Source organism: Tupaia chinensis, unplaced genomic scaffold, assembly GCF_000334495.1.
Source record: "Tupaia chinensis unplaced genomic scaffold, TupChi_1.0 Scaffold143646_1, whole genome shotgun sequence".
NCBI classification, from domain to species: domain Eukaryota; kingdom Metazoa; phylum Chordata; class Mammalia; order Scandentia; family Tupaiidae; genus Tupaia; species Tupaia belangeri.
This window is the reverse complement of record NW_006203494.1, coordinates 1,027,742-1,047,125: the sequence shown is the minus strand read 5'-3', so window position 1 is coordinate 1,047,125 and position 19,384 is coordinate 1,027,742. Positions and strand designations below refer to the sequence as shown.

The window sequence follows — 19,384 nt, the reverse complement described above, 5'->3', positions numbered from 1 at the left end:
CCAAAAAAAAAAAAGAAAGAAAAAAAAACTTTAAAAAAACACTAATAATAAATAAAGTAATTCTTAAGAAAAAGGACTGCATTCTTCAATTTAGCTACATGTGTAAGTTTGTCTTGGAACGGACAAGGATAGTGGGCTTCACTACTGAGAAGCACATTTGACTTCGGTCAAATTAGTAATTGAAGCCCAGAAGCAAATTTGGATGGACAGGACTTTTTCTTTTTTTAAGAATTTTATTAACATTTATTTATTTTAATTTGACCAGGGAAGGACAGAGAGAGCAAGAGAGTGGGAAAGTGAGAAAGCAAGCTGCCAGGTCCAGGACTAGAACTGCAGTCAACCATGTGGGAGTCCAGAACCCTTAACCACCATGCCACCTGCCAGCCCTAGATGGACAGGCCTTTGAAGAATTGCTGAAGAGTTCAAATTTATGGGAAGAAATCCATCAGGTGTGTCAGGCTGGAGGGTTATAGGTATAGTTCACAGTTAATCTGGTGTGGCATAGAGTGTTTGCGTAGTAGGGAAGTGACAAGGGAGGAAGCAGGCGAGCTCCTGGAAGGCGAGCTCCTCGAAGGTCCAGGAGAAGGGCGGGCCTCTAGGCATTGGGAGTCGGGTACATGCAGTCCTTCCTTGCCTGCCAGTTCACTGTGCCAGGCAAACCTGGTTGGGTCACCTGTGTTAGAGAACTTCTAGAAAGATAGTTCAGTTTGGGACCGCAAACATGATGTGTAATAGCTCTCTCCCAGGACTAAATAGACCATTCCAGATCCCATTGAGGTCTCCTGCGTTCCTGCTTGCGAGAGCCACTGTAAGGATGATGGGAGGGAAACCCAGGAGCGGATCACAGGAGCAGGAGACGCACCAGCAGCAGCCGTGTCTAGCCTTCCGGCTCTGGTAACTCTTGTGGGCCTTGCTTACGTACAGGTGCAGGGGCTTGCTTTCTTAGTAAGTTCACGGAAAGTGTAGAAGGGTTATTTTTAATTTTTCTGTGTGTCAGTTACTGAGTAAAATTCATCAGTCAGCTGTGTGGGAGTCCAGCACCTAAGGTCATTCTACCTGCCGGTAGCTGGAAGGACACACCCCACGTTGAAGTTTTTTGTTTTTGCGTTTTGGTTAAAGTTATGAATTAGGACTCTCAAGGGACGGCTCCATACACTCCAGAATCTGAATAGCACTTATTACAGCGAAAGAATGGATAGTCAGTTTCCAAGGGGTGTTCTTGTCTGTTTAACTGGGTTTGCATGATATACAAGTATTGCTTGGGAAATTTCCTTTTCATCCTTGTTTAACATTCTTTCAAGTTGGGTTGTCAGGTGGCGTTGTGGTTAAGGCACTGGATTCCACATGGCTGACTCTGTGGTTCGAGTTCTGCTTGATAAAACATGCTGGGTATTTGCACATGCATGTCCAAAATCCCAAGAGGAAAATAGAGAAGGGGTGTGGCCATCCCCCCCGGGGGGCAAGTTTTCTCTTTCCTTCTCTCTCTGGTGAGCACACATGCCCTGTAGTAAAAACTAAAAAGAAAAAAGTCCCTTAAAGTAGAACGCATTTTAATTTTTAAAATATGGGGCTTCAGCCTCTCTTCCTCAGTGCCCCCTACACAAGTGGCAGCCATCCCCTCCCCGGTCATGGCCACCCTCAGACACCTCATGAAGCCCAAGATCATCAAAAAAGAGGACCGAGAAGTTCATCCAGCATCAGTCAGGTCAGGATGTCAGAATTAAGCATAACTGGCAGAAACCCAGAGGTGTTGACAGCAGGGTGTGGAGGGGACTGAAGAGCCAGCTCTCGGTGCCCAGCATTGGTTGTGGGAGCAACGAGGAGACAAAGCACATTTTGCCCAGCGGCTCCGAGGAGTTCCTGGCCCGTGGAGGAGCTGGCAGCGCTGCTGACGTGCAGTCTCACTGCTGCAATCGCGGCCACGCGGTATCTCCTCCAGGAACAGCAGGGCCATGCTGGAGAGGGCAGCCCAGCTGGCCGTCGGAGCCACCCGTCCCAATGCCAGGCTGTGCAGTGAAGATGAGTAGGAGCTCGTGTGCACATTTTATTTATGTCTAAATAAAACCACAACCCCCTCAAAAAAAATAATAATCAAATATGGAGCTTCGGGCTCTGAATCAATTTGTCCTGAGTGCCTCATCACTGTAGGGCATTGCTAGCCCTGGGTACTGAGAGGAATCATGGATTTTCCCTTAGGGTCACGGAGCCCCTGGCCAGAGCTCATTTTCCCATGTAGGTGAATGAGTGTGGTCCGTGATTGAGGTTATTGGTTTCTCCTCACTTGAGCTGCTCATGCATCTTACTCACAGGAGCAATTGCCTTTGCCACCACCCGTGGCCAGTAACTGTCTTATCACTCCTGTGATAATGTTGCAACTAAGGGGCGTCAGGACTAACAGAAGGCAAAGGCTTTACTTTAGGGACTGCATGGCCCTTTGCTGTATAGGTCTTCAGACCGCAGAAATAATGTCATGTGTGAACCTATACTTACCAAGCAGTTGAGTCTGTGTTAAGAAAAATAAGGTATTTGGTTTCAGATTAACTTTATGATTCAAGCAGTGTTGGGACTCTATTCATGTGTTATTAAAATCAAAGCCTCAGGACCAGCAGTTGGTGTAATGGTTATGTCGATGGACTCCCATGAAGTTGACTGTGGTTCGAGTCCCAGACCTGGTGACTTAAACTCACGCCGGGTGCGTGTGTGTGCGTGCCCAAGATCCCGAGAGGAGAATGGAGGAGAAGGGATTGCGGCGTGGCCATCCCCTCGGGGGAGTGATTTCTCACTTTCTGTCTCTGTCTTTCTGTGGAGTGCACACGCCCTATAGCAGAAAACCTCTCCACACACACCCACACACACATATCAAAGCCTCATTTTCTTTTCTTTTTTTTTTTTCTTTTAAGTTTTGTTGTAGGGCACATACACTTACCAGAGAGAGGCGGGGGAAGTGAGAAGTCAATCCCTGTGGGGAATGGCCACCCCGCAATCCCTTCTCCCAGAATCTTTTTTTTTCTTTTTTTGGAGAAGTGTATTTTTGTGGGTTTTGGGGTGATTTTTTGTTTTGTTTTGCTATAGAGCGTGTGCGCTCGACAGAGAGACAGAAAGCGAGAAATCACCCCACAGGGGGGATGGCCATGCTGCAGTCCCTTCTCTTCTCTAAGAATCTTGGGCACGCATGCATGCACACGCACCTGGCGTGAGTTTAAATCACCAAGTCCAGTACTCGAACCGTGGTTGACTACATGGGAATCTAGCGACATAGCCATTATGCTACCTGCTGGTCCCACCTCCCAGAATCTTTAGAACACATGCACATGCGCTGGGCGTGATTATCAAACCATCAGGTCCGGGACTTGAACTGCAGTTGGCCATGGTCCCCCTGCCCACTGCATTTTTCAAGCTGCCAGGGCACTGGGATTCAAATCACCATCAGCCATGTGGGATCTGACTCCCTTAACCACCAGGCCCCAGGGACAGCCTAATCAGGAGCCTTTTCTGAAGTGATAAATAACGAAAGAACTCTGGATTAAGTACCATTGTACTTCTTTTTTTTTTTTTTTTTTTTTTTTTGGAGAGGTTTTTGCTATAGGGTGCATGTGCTCACCAGAAAGAGAGAGACAGAGACAGAAAGCGAGAAATCATCCCCCAGGGAGATGGCCACGCCACAATCCCTGCTCCTCCATTCTCCTCTCGGGATCCTGGGCACGCACGCACACGCGCCTGGCATGAGTTTAAGCCACCAGGTCCGGGACTCGAACTGCGGTTGACTACATGGGAGTGCAGCGACATAGCCGTTACCATCTGCTGGTCCCATAGCATTGTACTTCTGTGATTCGTTTTTCAGTGGGTGTGCGCAGAGATGGGGAAAGAGGGAAGAGCTCCTTTCCAGGGTCTGGTCACACCATGATCACCTTTCTCCAGTACTCTAGCCAGTCGGAGTCACACTCATGAGTCTACTGGTGTGTTCTAGGTGGACCTGGCTAGGGATTGGAACCTGGGGGCTGTGTGAGATCTAGCTTCTCTTTTTTTGTTTCTTTTTTTTTAGAAATTTTTGCTTTAGAGCACATGTGCTCACTAGAGAGACACAAAGCGAGAGGTCACTCCCCCCCAGGGGGTGGCCACTCTGCAATCCCTTCTCTTCCATTCTCCTCTTAGGATCGTGGACACGCACACACGCGCCCAGCATGAGTTTTAAGCCACCGGGTCCAGGGCTTGAACTGCATTCGACCCACGTGGGAGTCCAGTGATGCAGCCATTAGGCCATCTGCTGGTCCTGAGACCTGACCTCTCCTGAGCGGTGTATGCTGGGCCACCTAGCCAGCGCCATCGTGTTGGTGATGTGGCCCACAAAACTGAGCAGGCTGTTTCCGCACTGAAGTCTCCTGTGACGCCACCTCACCTCCAGAATCACGTATTAGGTATATTTTGTATGGTTTTGTTTTAGCCTAAGAAAGTAATTTAAATTTTTTCCATCCCTTTGAAAAATCAGTACAAGAAGCGGCACCATACTAAAATTTTGTCCAAATGTTATTAGCAAAAATTGCCCTGGCTGCAGGCCCCTTCTCAGTCTGGACTCCCCAGTCAGTTTGTGGTGTGAGTGAACGGCGTTCATCGCTGTGCGGCCAAGTCCTTTGAAACTCCTGTTCCTCAGTTTCATGTCTTGCCTCTTTCCTTCCTCGTTGCAGTTTTATTTGAATAACAGGGCCACGTGAAGTGTGTGTTCCTTTTATTTTATTTTATTTTTTGAGAGAGATTTTTGCTATAGGGTGGTGTACTCACTGGGAACACGAAGAGCGAGAAAGTGAGAAATCGCACTAAGGGGGGTCGGGGGTGGCCACGCCTCAGTCCCTTCATTCTCCTCTCAGGTGTCAGGCACACTCACACTCGCACCCGGTATGAGTTTCAAGCTGCCAGATCCAAGACTCAGACCACAGTCAGCCATGTGGGAGCCCAGCACCTTAACCACTACACCGCCTGCAGGTCCCAGGAAAGGTAGCTTGTTAGGTAAAACGAAAGCACACTCCCCAGAGGTAGGAGCGCCTGAGCAGACAGAGGAAGTGTGGCTCAAGAGGCCATTGTCCCTTCCCAGGAAGAGGCGCCTGCCATAGGCTGTGGTGAGAGACGTGGAGTCCCCGGCCGGAGTGTTGTACTTGGGCTCCTCGAGAGGGAAGGTGCTCCCCGCATCGCGGAGGGCTCTGGGGTGATCCGTAAATCTGTAGGGTAGCACTGCCGCCCGACAGCGTTAGAGAATACTAGTAGCAGGCATTTGTAGGGTTCCCTTTTCAACTGAGTATATCAAAGAGCCTTTACAAGCAGGTGTCCCCGGTTTGTGTCCGGAGAAACTGAGGCATGGGCGATTGCGGGCACGCCCAAGGTCATAAGTCAGCAGCTCTGGAGACCGAGGCTCGTTTCCTCACATGGCAGGCACAGCCCGGGCAGTGTCCGTCAGCTGCTCGCGCGTTTCCCTCCAGGTAACTTGGGCCTGGCCTTCGGGGCCTGGCCTCTGGGGGTGAGGGGAGCTCAGGTTCCCTAACCCGCTCAGCCCTGGGCTCTGAGAGGCTTCCAGAAAGCCAGCCACTCACTGCCAGCAGTGAGGCGGATGGGACTCCCCGTGATGCCCCTGCACAGCCGCTGCAATGAGCTCAGGCCATCTTGGGCTGTAAGGTAGCATTGGTTTCACCATGGCTGACTGAGGCCGGATTGGGCCCGTACATGCTCACCGCCTGCTGTCACTCCTAGGGCTGTGTGGCCTAGGAGTGTCCTGAAGGTGAGGGAGCGGGCTGCGCTGTGCACGGCTTTCCTCAGGTGTTCAGATGAAGCCTCCCAGGCTTGAGGCCTCTGAACTGCAGGTGATGCCTGACAAAGCACCTAAAACGGTACTTGTCGGGACCCGCGGGTGGCGTAATGGTTACATTGCTGGACTCCCATGTAGTCAGTCATGGTTCATATCCTGGACCTGGCATCTTAAAACTCACGCTGGGCACATGTGCGTGCATGCCCAAAATCCTGAGAGGAGAAAGGATTATGGCGAGGCCACCCCCCACCACCACGGGGGGTGGTTTCTCACTTTCTGTTTGGCAAGTGCACGCGCACTATAGGAAAAATCTCTTTTGAAAAAAAGAACAGTATTTGTCATCCCTGGTCTGTATGCCAGCGAGGAGGCCTTCAGCACAGAGCCCTCCAACCTGGTGACTTGGGGAGGTCTGAGATCAGCCTTTCGGAACGAGGGGAGGCGGGGGCACAGGAACCAGCCAGCCCTGACTGTGGGGAGTCATATGGTGGGGGAGAAGAACCTGCCAGTCCGCTCATGCTGGGAAAATTTGACAACGCTGTTAACAGATAACAAACCAACGACGTGGCTGATAGCAGGGGAAGGGCATCCCTGAGGAGCAGTGTGACCAGAAGTACAAAGGAAAGGGGGACCAGCCAGGGTGGCCCGCGGCACAGCCTTCAGGAGGCTGGAACTCCACCGCTGCCTGGGCTGCTTCGGCGAGGGGAGCCGGGCCAGGTAGTGCTGTCTCCGGTGTGAGTCGGAGCAGCAGACACCCCGACTGTTCGCTGCCCCTGAGTTTCACTGTAAAGTGGTAATACAACCTTCATCCTGGCGTTTTCCTATTTTACCTCACAATTTCTGTTTCTGTTTCATGTTTTTGCATCTTTTGAGGGCACAGCCTGATTTTCGAAGCACGCTTACAGTATGCCACAGTCGAGGGCAAGGCCACATCCTCGTTTCCAGCAAGGCACACCGCATCAGAGACGCACGCACACGGCTGGCGGTGTCTGTTCTCACTCTGGTCCGAGCAGTCCCACAGCCCGCTTGCCCGTCTACCTGCACCTGTCCATGCTGTGTCCCCCAACTGCTGCCTCCCACAGCCTCTAGGACCTGCAGATGCCCTCTGTAGCCAAGCGTTTTCAGATCCTCCCTTGCTGCCGTAGGGCATGGACGCTGTGCCTACTGAGGGAGGAAGCCGTGTCCTTCACAGTCCAGCTTACCTCCCTTAGCCGCGGCTTCGAGTCAGCCACCTCGTCGTGAGCAGCAGGTTCTCACTGTTCCTTATGGCTGGGTTGTGCTCACACTGTGTTTTTGTTCCTTTTTTTTTTTTTTTTAAGAATCATTTTAGTTAACTTTATTTATTTATTTTAATTTCACCAGAGTGGGGCAGAGTGAGGGAAAGTGAGAAATCAGGCCACCAGGCCCGGGACTCAAACTGCGGTTGGTCATGTGGGATTCCAGCACCCTGAACCACCACACCACCTGCTGACCCCATGCGGTTTTTTTTTTTTTTTTTTTCCTTTTAATTGGCTATAGACCACGTGCATTTGGCAGAGCAGGCATGAGAGAGATTGGTGAGAAAGCACCCTGGGGACACACACTTACCTACTGGTTTTTGATGCCTTCAGGTCTGAGACTCACCAGACACTCACCCAGACCAAGTGGCCGATCATATGGGATCTATCCACCTTAACCACCAAGCCACCCGCCAGCCCCGCCTCTTGATGTTTTGTTTTGTTTTTTTGAAAGATTTTTACAATAGTATCCGTGCGCTTGCCAGACAGCCAGAAACAGAAAGCAAGAAGTCACCCCCCACCCCAAGGGGGTGGCTACACTGCAGTCCCTTCTCCTCCACGTACATGCACCCTGCATGAGTTTTAAGCCGCCAGGTCCGGGACCCGAACCGCGGTCTACTACATGAGAGTCCAGCAGCGTAACCATTAACACCATCTGCTGGTCCCCTCTTGAGGTTTTTAAAAATTGTTCTAATTGGTGTCTTCATGAACTTCAGTGTCTCAGGGAATATTGATACTCTTCCTTTGGTGCGGTCTTTTAATTTACTCTTGGCGTCGGTGTCAGGACACGGTGCGCTGTGTTTGCACCCTGTAGGGGAAGCAGTCAGATTGACTTAGACTAGCAAAGTAACAGGCCCAGCCTGTGCCCTGGTACTTAGGGAAGCTGTGTCCCAGAGGCCTGCCACCATGTGGTTCAGCTCCCAGGCCTGGTGGGGTACCCACATGCATGCCCCAGATGGAGACGGGAGGGGAATGGGGTTATGCCAGGGCTGGCCACATCCCATGTGGGGGTGATCTCTCTTTGTTTCCTCTGGCCAAACAAATAAATAAAATACCCATGTAATACATTTAATTCCAACAAGTGGATTCATTAGGACAGTTTCATCCAAAGACTAAGTGTATTGTTTTTGGGGTAATTTGATTTCTTACAGGATTGCACTATGGAAGCAGCCTAGTAAAAAAGTCATTTGGGGGGCCAACAGGTGGTGTGGTAGTTAAGATACTAGACTCCCACATGGCCAACTGAGGTTTGAGTCTTGGACCCAGTGGCTCACTTTCTCACTGTCTCTCTCTCTCTCTCTCTCTCTCTCTCTGTCCTTCTCTGTTCAAATTAAAATAAATAAATAAAGTTCAATAAAATAATTATTTTTAAAAAATTATTTGGTGGGGCCAGCAGGTGGTGTAGTGGTTAAGGCACTGGACTCCTGCATGGCTGACCACAGTTCGAGTCCCAGACCTAGCAGGATCTTGAAATTCATGCCAGCTATATACATATGCTTGCCCAGAATCCCAGGAGGAGAACGTAGACGGGACTGTGGCGTGACCATTCCCGGAGGGGGTGATTTCTCACTTTCCCTCCCACTGTCTGTCTGTCTGTCTGTCTCTCTCTCTCTCTCTGTCTCTCTCCAGCAAGCACACACACCCTGGAAAAAACCTTAAAAGGAAAAAAAAGCGCAAGCACACAAGGGCAAGGACCAGCAGTTAGTGTAATGGCTGTGTTGCTGAACTCCCATGTAGTCAACCACAATTCGAGTCCCAGATCCGGTGGCTTAAACTCATGCCAGGTGCATGTGCGTGCGTGCCCAAAATCCCTAGAGGAGTCTGGAGGAGAAGGGATTGTGGTGTGGCCACCACCACCACCACCCCCCGCCTCTCTTTCTGTCTCTCTGTCTTTCTGGCGAGCACACACCCTATAGCAAAAAAAAAAAAAAACTCTCCAACAACAAAAAAAAAGTGAGTTGACTTAGCTCCCTGAGTCCATATTCGAGTAGGTGTGGGCAGTTTAAACAGGTTGGTAGGTGGCTTACGGGGACGTCATACACAGGACCGGGCCCCTTCAGCTCTGGCTCCAGAGGGGGGTTTGGCTTTATCGGTTAGCTTTTAGGGTAGGGTTTGTTTCTACCGTCTCCCTCCGCAGGGTGTTCATGTATTTAGATGTTGTAGACCTGGGCTGGTATCTGCGATGTGAGCTTAGGCCAGGGGCCGGGCCCGTATCCTCATTCTTAGAGGTTTACCAGCAGGTGCTTCCTCTGTGAGGGACGGGGTAAATTTCATCTTCCCACTAATGTGTTTGTGCTCTCGCTACTGAGGTACAAGTTTTTACCATGCTCTATTTTTCTAGACTTGTGTTACATGTTTCATGGTTAAGTTACAGTTTAGTTCCCCTTAGTAGAAAATGAATGTCCCCAGCTGGTAGTGTTAGCGCACATCAGATACAGAAACGGTGTTTTCCGGTCAGGTCATGTGACGTTTCTCCTGAGATGCTGTATCCACCTGGCACTGTCCCCATGTCGCAGCAGATGGTTTGTCGTGCTCCCTGAGCCTGTTTCTCAACTGTGGTCTGCTAGACTACAACTCCCCCCGGTGTGTGGGAGGTAGTAGGCCACGGTGGCCGGTGGGGGGCTGGAGGTTAGAAGAGCCCCCAGGTGGGGCAGCCGGGCCAGTTAGCTGCTCTTAGTCCCCTCACCTGGGAGGTCGGCGAACCGCCAGCCAGTGATGGAGTGTGTGAAAGCACCGGGCATGCTCGGGGAGACATTTAGAGAGGAGTAGTTACTGTTACAGTGGGGTTTGAAGAGGAAAAGAGGTTAGAGGTCTAGGGGCTGGCCCCATGGCCTAGAGGTGAAAGGCACCGGGTCCCATGTACCCGACTGCAGTTCCAGCTCTGGCCTCTGCAGATTGAAAAACACACTGGGTGTTTGTGTGTGTGCCCAGAATCTGGGAAGGATAGAAATGGAGAAGGGGTGTGGTGTGACCGTAACCCGTGGGGGGGTCCTTTCTCCCTGGCCCTCTTCCTCACCAGCACATGTGCCCCTGGCAGTTAGAGGGGGGAGCATGCTAGTGACCTACAGCAGCCTCGGTGGTAGTGGGCGGAGTTAGCTGCAGCTAGGTTGGAGCGTGGGCACTTACCCCGGGTGAGCACAGTACTAGGTCTTACCTGGTCGCCGCTGTGACCCTTGAACGGTCGGAAGCTGCAAACCTAGTACTCTGATTTCTGGCCATCCCCACCCCCTCCATTCATGCCTTTATTTTGGCCCCAGCCCCTCTCTTTGTAAAATAATTCAGTGCATTCTCAAACGCACAATTCCTTCGGTTTCCGTCCACATCCACCACGTCTGTCTCCAATGCCCCACCTTCTCTATGCTGGGCTAGCTGGGCTGGTGTTCGCTGAGACTTAGAGCCAAAGAGACTCCAGGGGCTGACATGGGACCTCCAGAATGGGGATTGCACAGAATAATCTTATTTTTCCTCTGTTCTTCTAGTCTGTTATGTTCTGAACCCACACATGTTTTCGGAAGGACCAGATGGCTGACCACTGGCTAATGGGAACCAAAAGACGAGAGTGAAAGTGACCCGGTTGTCACAAACCCCCAGCTTAGAGGTGCTCCACCCTGCCCCAAGATCAATTTCCTTTTTCTCTGGAGACTTCACCCTGCTGTATCAAAAAACTTTGCTACAAGCTGCCTGTCTGAGGTTAGATTCTCATTACATAAAGCAATGTTGTTGAATGGACACAATTGTGCTCGGTACTGTGGGAGAAAAGGAGAAGCTTCTGCCTTTGAAAGCCAGTGGAACCTTGTGTGGGACTGGGATTTGGGATTGGGGGTCTGGGTTCAGATCCAGCTCCATACCCGGCGGTGAGCAAGCTGCCTGGCTCTTCACGCCCGTCTTCTCACGGTGCGGTGGGCGCCACTCCCACCTGGACGGAGCGTCATAAGTGATCTACCACGTTCCAAGCCCTGGGCTGAGCGCCCGGCGGTGTTAGCCTTGCTGTTAAGAGCTCGTGATCACGTGACAGGCAAGCATGGAGGGGAGAAGACCCTGGAGGGCCACACACGCTGCTGTGTGACAGCATACATGTGAGCAAAGGGACTGAAGAAAGTGCCAGAGTGGTTGGAATCAGGCATGTTTCTGAGGCTTCATGAAAGGAGGTTTCGGGCTCATGGAAGAAGATCGTTATGACTCAGCGTGTGTAGTTAGGGTGTTTCAGGTGTAGACAGGGCATAGGTGAGGGTTCTCGGAGGCACCATAAGCGGAGCAGCTGGCTCTGCCTGCTGCAATGTCTCCTCGGAAAATTGTGACATTCGACAAGCCCTCTGTAAAACTAGCATAGCCTAGGACTGAGTGAGCTGGTCAGACAGGGCAAGTCGGGCCAGCCAGGTGAGAGGGCTGCTGGCCTCCGCATGGACTCGGGCAGCCAGAGAGGAGTGGTCAGGAGTGACCACCAGGGGTCAGGTGTGACTCGGTGGTCCGGGGACTAGGAGGAGAGAAATCATGAGGTAGGTTTTCTTCTCCGAAGGTGGGAGATCAATGCAGCCCGAGCTGTGGCCGGCGTCTGCAGACCGGGAGTCCACACTAGCCCTAATCAGAGAGCCCTGGTGTGCGGGAACTGCCAGTTTGCCGACGTGAAAAGAGCCCCAGGCTGGGTACTGGTGAGCCCTGAAGCCGCAGCCCAGCTCTGCCACTCAGTGAGCAGCACGGGTAAGTCACTCACCGCCTCCGGGTGGCCTCGATGGCCTTCCCTCCTTGAGACTAAGAAAGGGAGGCCAGCGTGCCCAGAGCCCTTTCCCGATGCAGGCCAGGGAACAGCTCAGCTCAGCACCCCTTCCCGTGGTACCAGCTGTTGCTACTGGGCCCTCGTGGCCCCCGTCACCAGGGCGGTCAGACTGTGGCTGCTGTCACACTCTGAGCACCGCAGGTGACTCTGCTGGTTGGTTCCACTCGGAGGGCCAGGCCTCTGGTACCCCGGGGCAGTGCGGGCCTTTAGGCCCAAGGGCAGTCACGCTGTCCTCGTGCAAGAGCAGCTCTGAGTCGGCCTCACCTGGGTCTCGATCGAGGCAATGTGTCGACCTGCAGAGACCTGGGCACTGAGTGCCGGTGGCGGGAGCGTCCAGTGCATCGCGGTCCAGTGCGTGTCCTGACTGCTCTCACCTCGCCAGACCGCGCTGGCGGAAGCCCGGCTGGCCACTGGGCGCTTTGGAAGAAAGCTGTTGGACCCCTCTCACCCAATGCCGTTTCTTTCAGGGCAGACTGAAGGGCTCTGCCCTTAAAGTGCAGTGCCACTGACTAGCTTGAGGGCTGGCGCCACCCGTGGGTTTCCTTCACAGGCGGACCTATTCCCTTGGCTACAGCAACATCCCTAACCCCGACAGCCATGGAGAGGTTCTTACAAGGAACATGAGTGAGTGTGGGAGTGGCTCACCACTCTGGGAAACAAACTCACGTCCTGCTGATGGTTGGCCGAGGACTGTCGTGTCCAATACAGAGAAAAGCATGTGGCACAGTTTAGGACACAGGTGAGCCGAGCTCCACTGTGACAGGGGCATGTTCCCGGAGGGAGAGCACCTAGGCCTCGCCTCTTGGTGAGCAGCTGCGGCCCTGGCCACATGCAGGAGGCAGTGCCATCGGGAGCCCCGGCACTGCCCGCCTGTCTCTGGAGCAAGTCGGGCTCGTCTTGTGCAGACAGGCCACTTCCCCAGTCCCCCTGCTCAGTGACGACGTTCGAAGGCAGATCTCCGAAGCCATTCTGGAAGGGGGCGGCGATAAGCTCCACATTAGGGTCAGAGAGAGCTGTTGGGTGGCAGTGCCGGCTCAGGCGGGCATTCTAGGACGAAGAGAGGTGGTGACCTTTCTAGGCTGATGTCCTGGAGTACCTGAGTGCGGCAGCATGCCCTCCAGTTCTGCCACCTCGGTTCTGACCGGTGACCAGAGCGGGACGTCTTGGTGCTCTCGGTGGAGCCCCGGTGGAAGAGGGCTAGCACAGTGGCCACAGGATGAGGCTGGGTGGTGGGCGGGAAGAGCCGCACAGTGCCTGTCTGCTTGGTGAGGGTCGCGGCACCCACTTTTTTTGGGGGTGGCGGTGGCAGCATCTCCTCTCCCTTGAGTAAATTTGTCCAGGTAGAGCATGGCCAGAGCAAGAGGCTGGGACAGGGGAGAGCAGGGGCACGTTGCACAAAGGTAGTCTCCCTGATTGCAGGTACCGTGCACGGGACAGGAAGGCCACGCCTGGTCTCACACGGCACGGGGACTGGGCACGTGGCACCGAGAAGCAGGGCGGGCCTGTTGGAGGACCAGTCCTGGCTTCTGGGCTCTCCCACAGAGGGGTTTTTCGTTTGTCCTAGATTCGTTCTCCTGAATCCCTTACCCTCTCCACTCTTACTGACTTGGAAGCTGCTCTTTGTTGTAGTCGCACAGTGAGAAAGTCTGCTCAGACTCAGGTGTCCGCTGGTCTGTGTCATGAGGCTCTTCGCAGGCTCAGAGACGGGCACCCACAGCATGTGTGCACGCGTGAACATGCATTAGTGAGACTCGGGTGCGTTGCCAGGAAGAGCTTTGCTTTGCTGAAGGCACTAAAATGTAATTCAGAGACAGTTACATTGTTCAAGCAAAGCTGAAGTTGGGACCCATACTTACTTTAAAAGGTAATATGGATGATTAAGAAAATATGTCCCTGTCCCCATCACTGTTGAATGCCTCTGATGCTGCCTTCTCAGTCCAGACCTGCCTAATTTTCAAGCTAAATATACCCGTCTTTAAGCCGAAAGAGTTGATCTTAACGTATGTCTGCCACGATTTTGATGCTAGAAGAGCCCCCAGAGAGAAGCAGCATCGTAGTGCAGCTCCTCCTTCTCAGGGAGGAAGTGAGACCCAGGGAACAGCGAGCCAGGGCTGAGCTGCTCAGAGCGCGTGGGCAGCAGAGCCAGGACTGAGCCCGGCCCGGCCCGTTCCACGCCACCTCCGTAGCTCGGGCTCCAGCTCTCGGGTCCGAGCAGACTCAGTGCCAACTCTGTGGTTCCAGGTGTGTTGTTTCACCCTGTGCCTCGTTTTCCTCTTCTGTGAAACAGGGACAGTATCAGTGGTACCTGGCTCGTGCATAGGGTTACTCAGTGACTGTGAGGTCGCCCTGTCCCTCGGGGGCCGTTCTCTCCTCGACCAGATGCAGTGGTCCGCGCAGTGCAGGACAGCAGTGTGGAGGCGCGGCCTCACCGGTGGGTCTTTCTTCGCTCAGGACGGGCGTCGCTGCCAGGCATGGCTTTGCAGCAGGATGGTGGCCTTCACCTCCCAACCACCAGGCCTGGTAGCAGTAGAGCGGTGATAGTCGATGCCTGACTGGATGCTTGGGCTGGATTTGTAGATACTGAAGCTTCCGACCGAAAAGAGGCCGGAATCTCCCTGTAAAACGAGGTGGCTCTTGGGGCAGCCGTCTCCCCGAGCAGTTCGCAGGCCCTGCAGCAGCTTCCGAGTGAGTGGTGTCAACGTTCCGGAAGTGGGTCCTGGAGAGCGCGTGGCCCCCTCTGGCATCACGGGCTGCCCTGCAGCGCAGCACAGGGAGGAGCTTGGCCAGTCGCCTTGCCTCGGCCGCCGCTCCGGAGGGGAGACGGTGGTCTGGGCCGGCCTCCGTCGGCAGTGGCTGCTGTGACAGCACACCCGGAGCCTCAGGGCGCACGGTGTCGGGGAGCGTGCTCCCTGTGGCCCTGCCAGCTTCACCGTGTCGCCCGCCCACACCTCCTCCAGAGCTTCGGCTCTTAGGAGAGCTCCGTGAGCTCTTCGGGAGAGAACAGGTCGGGTCTTCCTGGACTTAACTTCTGAGTCCTCGGAGCCCAGTGTCGTCCTCTCGCTCGCTCTGTCCGCTCGAGCCTTGACTGGATGGAGGAAGGCGCTTTTCTTTAACGGCTCTTCAGCACTCGTCCAAAGCAGAAAGCAGTTTAAGGCTGTTGTCGCTGTTCGTTTGTCTCACGGTGCTAGCATAGCTCTCCCGACACCCACCCTACCTAGGAGGCACACTGCAGCACGTGCCCCAAGAGACGCTGGGGCTGGAAAGCACACATGGACGTGGGCCACCTGTGACTCAGAGAGCTCCACCTGCCCGTCAGATGCCCAGTGCAGTCACAGCCGCTCCCATGAAGCAGCTCAGCAGTGCCAGCCTGTGCGAGTGTATGGAAAGCTTGAGCCGGGTGGCTCCCGAATGGCATCACAGCTGGGCGTGCCTGTGTTACGTTGTCAGTGGAGCTGAGTCCATGACTTAAAGTCTGTGTGCCTCCAGCACGCGCCAAGGTGGTCCCCGAGCCCCAGTCACCTGGAGAGCCTCTGTGAGGGGAGCTCTTCAGCAAAGCAAAGTGCCGAGTTCGCGCTCGCGGTGTGTTGCGGAGTCTTGCCGTTGGCAGTGGGAGGAACTCCTGGCAAGGCTGGTGACTGTCTGGCCGTGTTTAAGTGCAGAAGAGCGCTAGTGGCCTCACCCTCCGGCACACAGCCTGGCAGAGGTTATGCAGAGTGCTTCCGCCTTCGGGGTGGGGCCGATTGGTGAGCTGGCTTGGCTTTGCAGACAGGCAGTAGTCAGGCCTGCTAGACCCCACCAGACGTGTGGCCGCGCGATGTGCCCCCGGCTCGCAGCCATCACAGCAGCAGCCATTTTCTGACTTGTACCTGGTCGCAGGTTCGCAGGACTGCGGGTGCCAGCAGACCTCTCCTGGCAGTGCCGTGGGAAGCCGCTTGTGCGGTCGCGGACAGGTTGTAGGCAGTGGCCGAGATCACCGCCGGAGACAGCGCCAGCTTTGTTCGTGGGTAGTTCTGACGGGTTTGCCGAGGTAGAGGAACAGAAACTTGCAGCCTGTTGTCCCAGAGGAGATGGGTGTGAGAGACCGTGATCGTTCACCCGTGTGTTCTCCCAACGTGAGTAGCAGTTACTACAGAGCCTCAACACAGGCCTGTGGGCTCTCTAGGTCTCCGCTTTGAAAGCCACAGCGAGAAGTCTCAGCGCGATGTTTGCAGAGCAGATGTTCGGGCCGTGGAGCTCCGGGCTCTGATACCTCTGGCCAGGCACCCCGCGGAGGTCTCTGCAGTCTGCCACCACCTTCCAGGGGAGCGAAGAAGTGTCTGTGTCGAGCCAGTCTCCTGCTAGGGTGATAGGGCCTGCCTCGAGCAGCCGCCCCTCCTCACCTTGCTAAGCATGAGCTCCCCACGCCTTCTGGGCTGCCCAAGCCGGGTGTCCAAGGGCACCAACGGCTGTGCTCCTCTCCCCAGGTATGGCTTCGTGGAGTTCGACGACCTGCGGGATGCGGATGACGCCGTGTACGAGCTGAACGGCAAGGACCTCTGCGGAGAGCGAGTGATCGTGGAACATGCCCGGGGCCCACGGCGCGACGGCAGCTATGGCTCGGGACGCAGTAAGCATCCGAGGGCACCCGTGTCGGCGATGTGCCCGCGTGACTCGGGGTGAACCTGTGAAGTGACGAGTACCTGAACCTTACGCTTACGTGTACCGGTGCTCCAGCCACTGGCTTTATAAGCTCTGTGTCTTGTTCATGTAGAAGCACAGACGACGTCTTTGATCATGTTTGGCTTTCTTTAATTAATGAATGGCAAATTTCTTGCTTTAATACTTTATAAACATGTTTAATGATATGTGTTTGTGTTGTTTTTTTCTGTGATGCAATTGTTCAACATAGCTTTAACAAAGACCTCAATGTTTTAATTAAAAGCTGCCTTTGAGGCTCAGATGGCTGCCTGCTCCATCTGCTGACCTTGGGTTACCCTCCACGCGTGGCTCTTTGAACCATTGTGGCCCTCGGCTGCCAGAAACAGGAAGCCATGTGACGCAGCCGTTCCCCAGTAGACCTGGGTGGTGAGGTTCCCAAGGGTTACACAGATGAGATGAAACTGAAATAGGTGCCTGAAATCTTTTTTTCTTTTTTTTTTTTTTCATTTAAAATATTCACAAAAACTTTTAATCACTATGAGTAACACCAGTAACTGATTTAGGAGTATTGTTACTTATGTCTAAATAGTTAAACTATTTGTAGTTTTAATGTATGCATATTAATTTTCAATATAAATGTTAATGAATACACTCATCACTTCACCAGTCTTCGTGTGTGGTTGCTTTTTAGCAAATCTGTTGAAAGTTTAGGGTTATGGGTGGCAGAGTTAAGACACATGTGCTGCTGTCCGGGCGGGGCTAGGCGGGGATTCAGGGCTATGTGCCGTGCCGTTCTTTGCCTTTCCCTCCCCTGAAGTAACCTTGTCTATTTGAACCTCCCAAAGGTGGATATGGTTATAGAAGAAGTGGCCGTGATAAATATGGCCCTCCCACCCGCACAGAATATAGGCTGATTGTGGAGAACTTGTCGAGTCGATGCAGCTGGCAAGACTTAAAGGTTTGGGCCCCATTGCCCTTTTGGGGTGTGGGTGGGAGGAGGTGAGAGCACCGGGTCCCGGGCAGTCCCACAATACAGGTGTGACGTGGGAGAGTCTTCTCGGAGCACGTGGGGGTTCCCCATTTTAGGGTTCCACAGGGGCACTGAGGACGTCAGCATTCCCATCTTCTTGCCACTGCTCTAAGGGTGAGCCTGTGGTCTCTGCGGAGGGCACTAACGAGCAGGCCCAGTGCAACTGATCACCAGCAGGAGAAAGGGTGGGGACCTCCACGGCAGCTGTACGTGCAGGTTCACATCAGCCCCAGGGAGCCGCCCCCCAGCCGTTCTTTCATACGCTCTATTTTTCTTGGACTGTTTGTAGTGACGCCTGCTCATTTTTTCTTTTTTTGGAGAGATTTTTGCTATAGGACACATGCGCTTTCCAGACAGACAGAGACAGAAAGCAAGAAATCGCCCCCCAGGGAGGATGGCCACACCACAATCCCTTCTTCTCCATTCTCTCCTCGGGGTCTTGGGCACACACACACACGCGCCCGGCGTCAGTTTTAAGCCACCGGGTCCGGGACACGAACCGTGGTCGACTACATGGGAGTCCAGCGACATAGCCATTATGCTAACTGCTGGTCCCAATATGCCTGCTCATTTTTTGAGGACAGGGTTGGTTTTAATCTCAACAGGGAAGAAAAGCTTACTGATGAGTGTCCTCACGTGGGTGGTCTGAGATTGAGAGGATGCTCACCGTTCCCAGCTGGCTTACTTTCTTGGTTCGTTATTAGACAAGTCATTTCTAGCCAAATGAGTGGGCTTGTTGAGGCTTAGGGGTGAATAGTTAGGAACCCTTTATATTCATATATTAAAAGTTTCACCTTGGGAACCAGCAGTTTGGTAATGGCTATGTCGCTGGACTCCCATGTAGTCAACTGCGGTTCGCGTCCCGGACCCGGTGGATTAAAACTCATGCCGGGCGCGTGTGCGTGCGTGCCCAAGATCCCGAGAGAAGAATGGAGGAGAAGGGATTGCGGCGTGACCATCCCCCCTGGGGGGTGATTTCTCGCTTTCTGTCTCTATATCTCTCTCTGTCTGTCTGGTGAGAGCATGCGCCCTGTAGCGAAAACCTCTCCAAAAAAAAAAAAAAGTTTCACCTTAATTTACTTTCACTTCTGATCCCTCCATTGCCTTTTTTTTTTTAAAGAATTATTTCATTTTATTTATTCATTCATTTATTTTAATTTGGCCAGAGAGAGACAGAACAAGAGAGAGGGAAAGTGAGAAAGCAAGCCACCAGGTCTGGGACTCAAACCATGGTTGGCCATGTGGGAGTGTCCAGCAGCTTAACCACCATTGCCACCTGCTGGTCCCCAAGAGACAGATTTTTGCTATAGGGCACGGTGCTTGCCAGAGAGACTGAAAGAGAGAGAGAGAAGGTAAGAACCTACCTCCCCAGGAAGGATGGCCATACCGCAGTCCATTCTCCTCTTGGGACTTTGGACATGCACGCACACGCGCCCAGCATGAGTTTCAAGCCACCTAGTCCAGGGCTCGAACTGTGATCAGCAGGCATGTGGGAGTCCGGCAACATAACCATACACCATCTGCTAGTCCCCAAAGATGAGGCCTTGAGAATGTGGAGCCCATGGTTGGCCTTAGCGGAAGAGTGGTGTTTGCGAGTACCTTGCGGTGGCTGTCAACACTATAGCAGGCCTTTGCCGAGCACTGCTGACCAGGTTGTGTTGCTGAGGAACAACTCTGGGACTCAGAGTGTTGCTGGGCGCCATGGGTGGACACTGGGAAGCTGCTCCCTGTGAGCAGAAAAGGCCAGCCCTTCATGTGCTGTCACTGACACAGGATTGTAAGGTTAACAAAACTTTTCAATTCTTTGGCAAAAATGGAGCCTGATTGGGCCAGCAGGTAGTGTAGTAGTTAAGGTACTGGACTCTCACATGACAGAC

General features: G+C 53.3%; 1 protein-coding gene across 1 annotated transcript in view; it reads left to right on the top strand.

The window, feature by feature from the left end:
• Positions 1-316: 316 nt before the first annotated feature.
• Positions 317-19,384, top strand: part of SRSF4 (serine and arginine rich splicing factor 4) — a gene marked incomplete in the record, with an annotated part of 29,211 nt that continues 10,143 nt past the window's right edge. Inside the window, 7 exon segments of the mRNA XM_027766725.1 lie at positions 317-894; positions 4,153-4,415; positions 10,545-10,755; positions 11,582-11,763; positions 12,307-12,578; positions 16,303-16,445; positions 17,323-17,435. Coding sequence (XP_027622526.1) covers positions 12,460-12,578; positions 16,303-16,445; positions 17,323-17,435 — 375 coding nt within the window.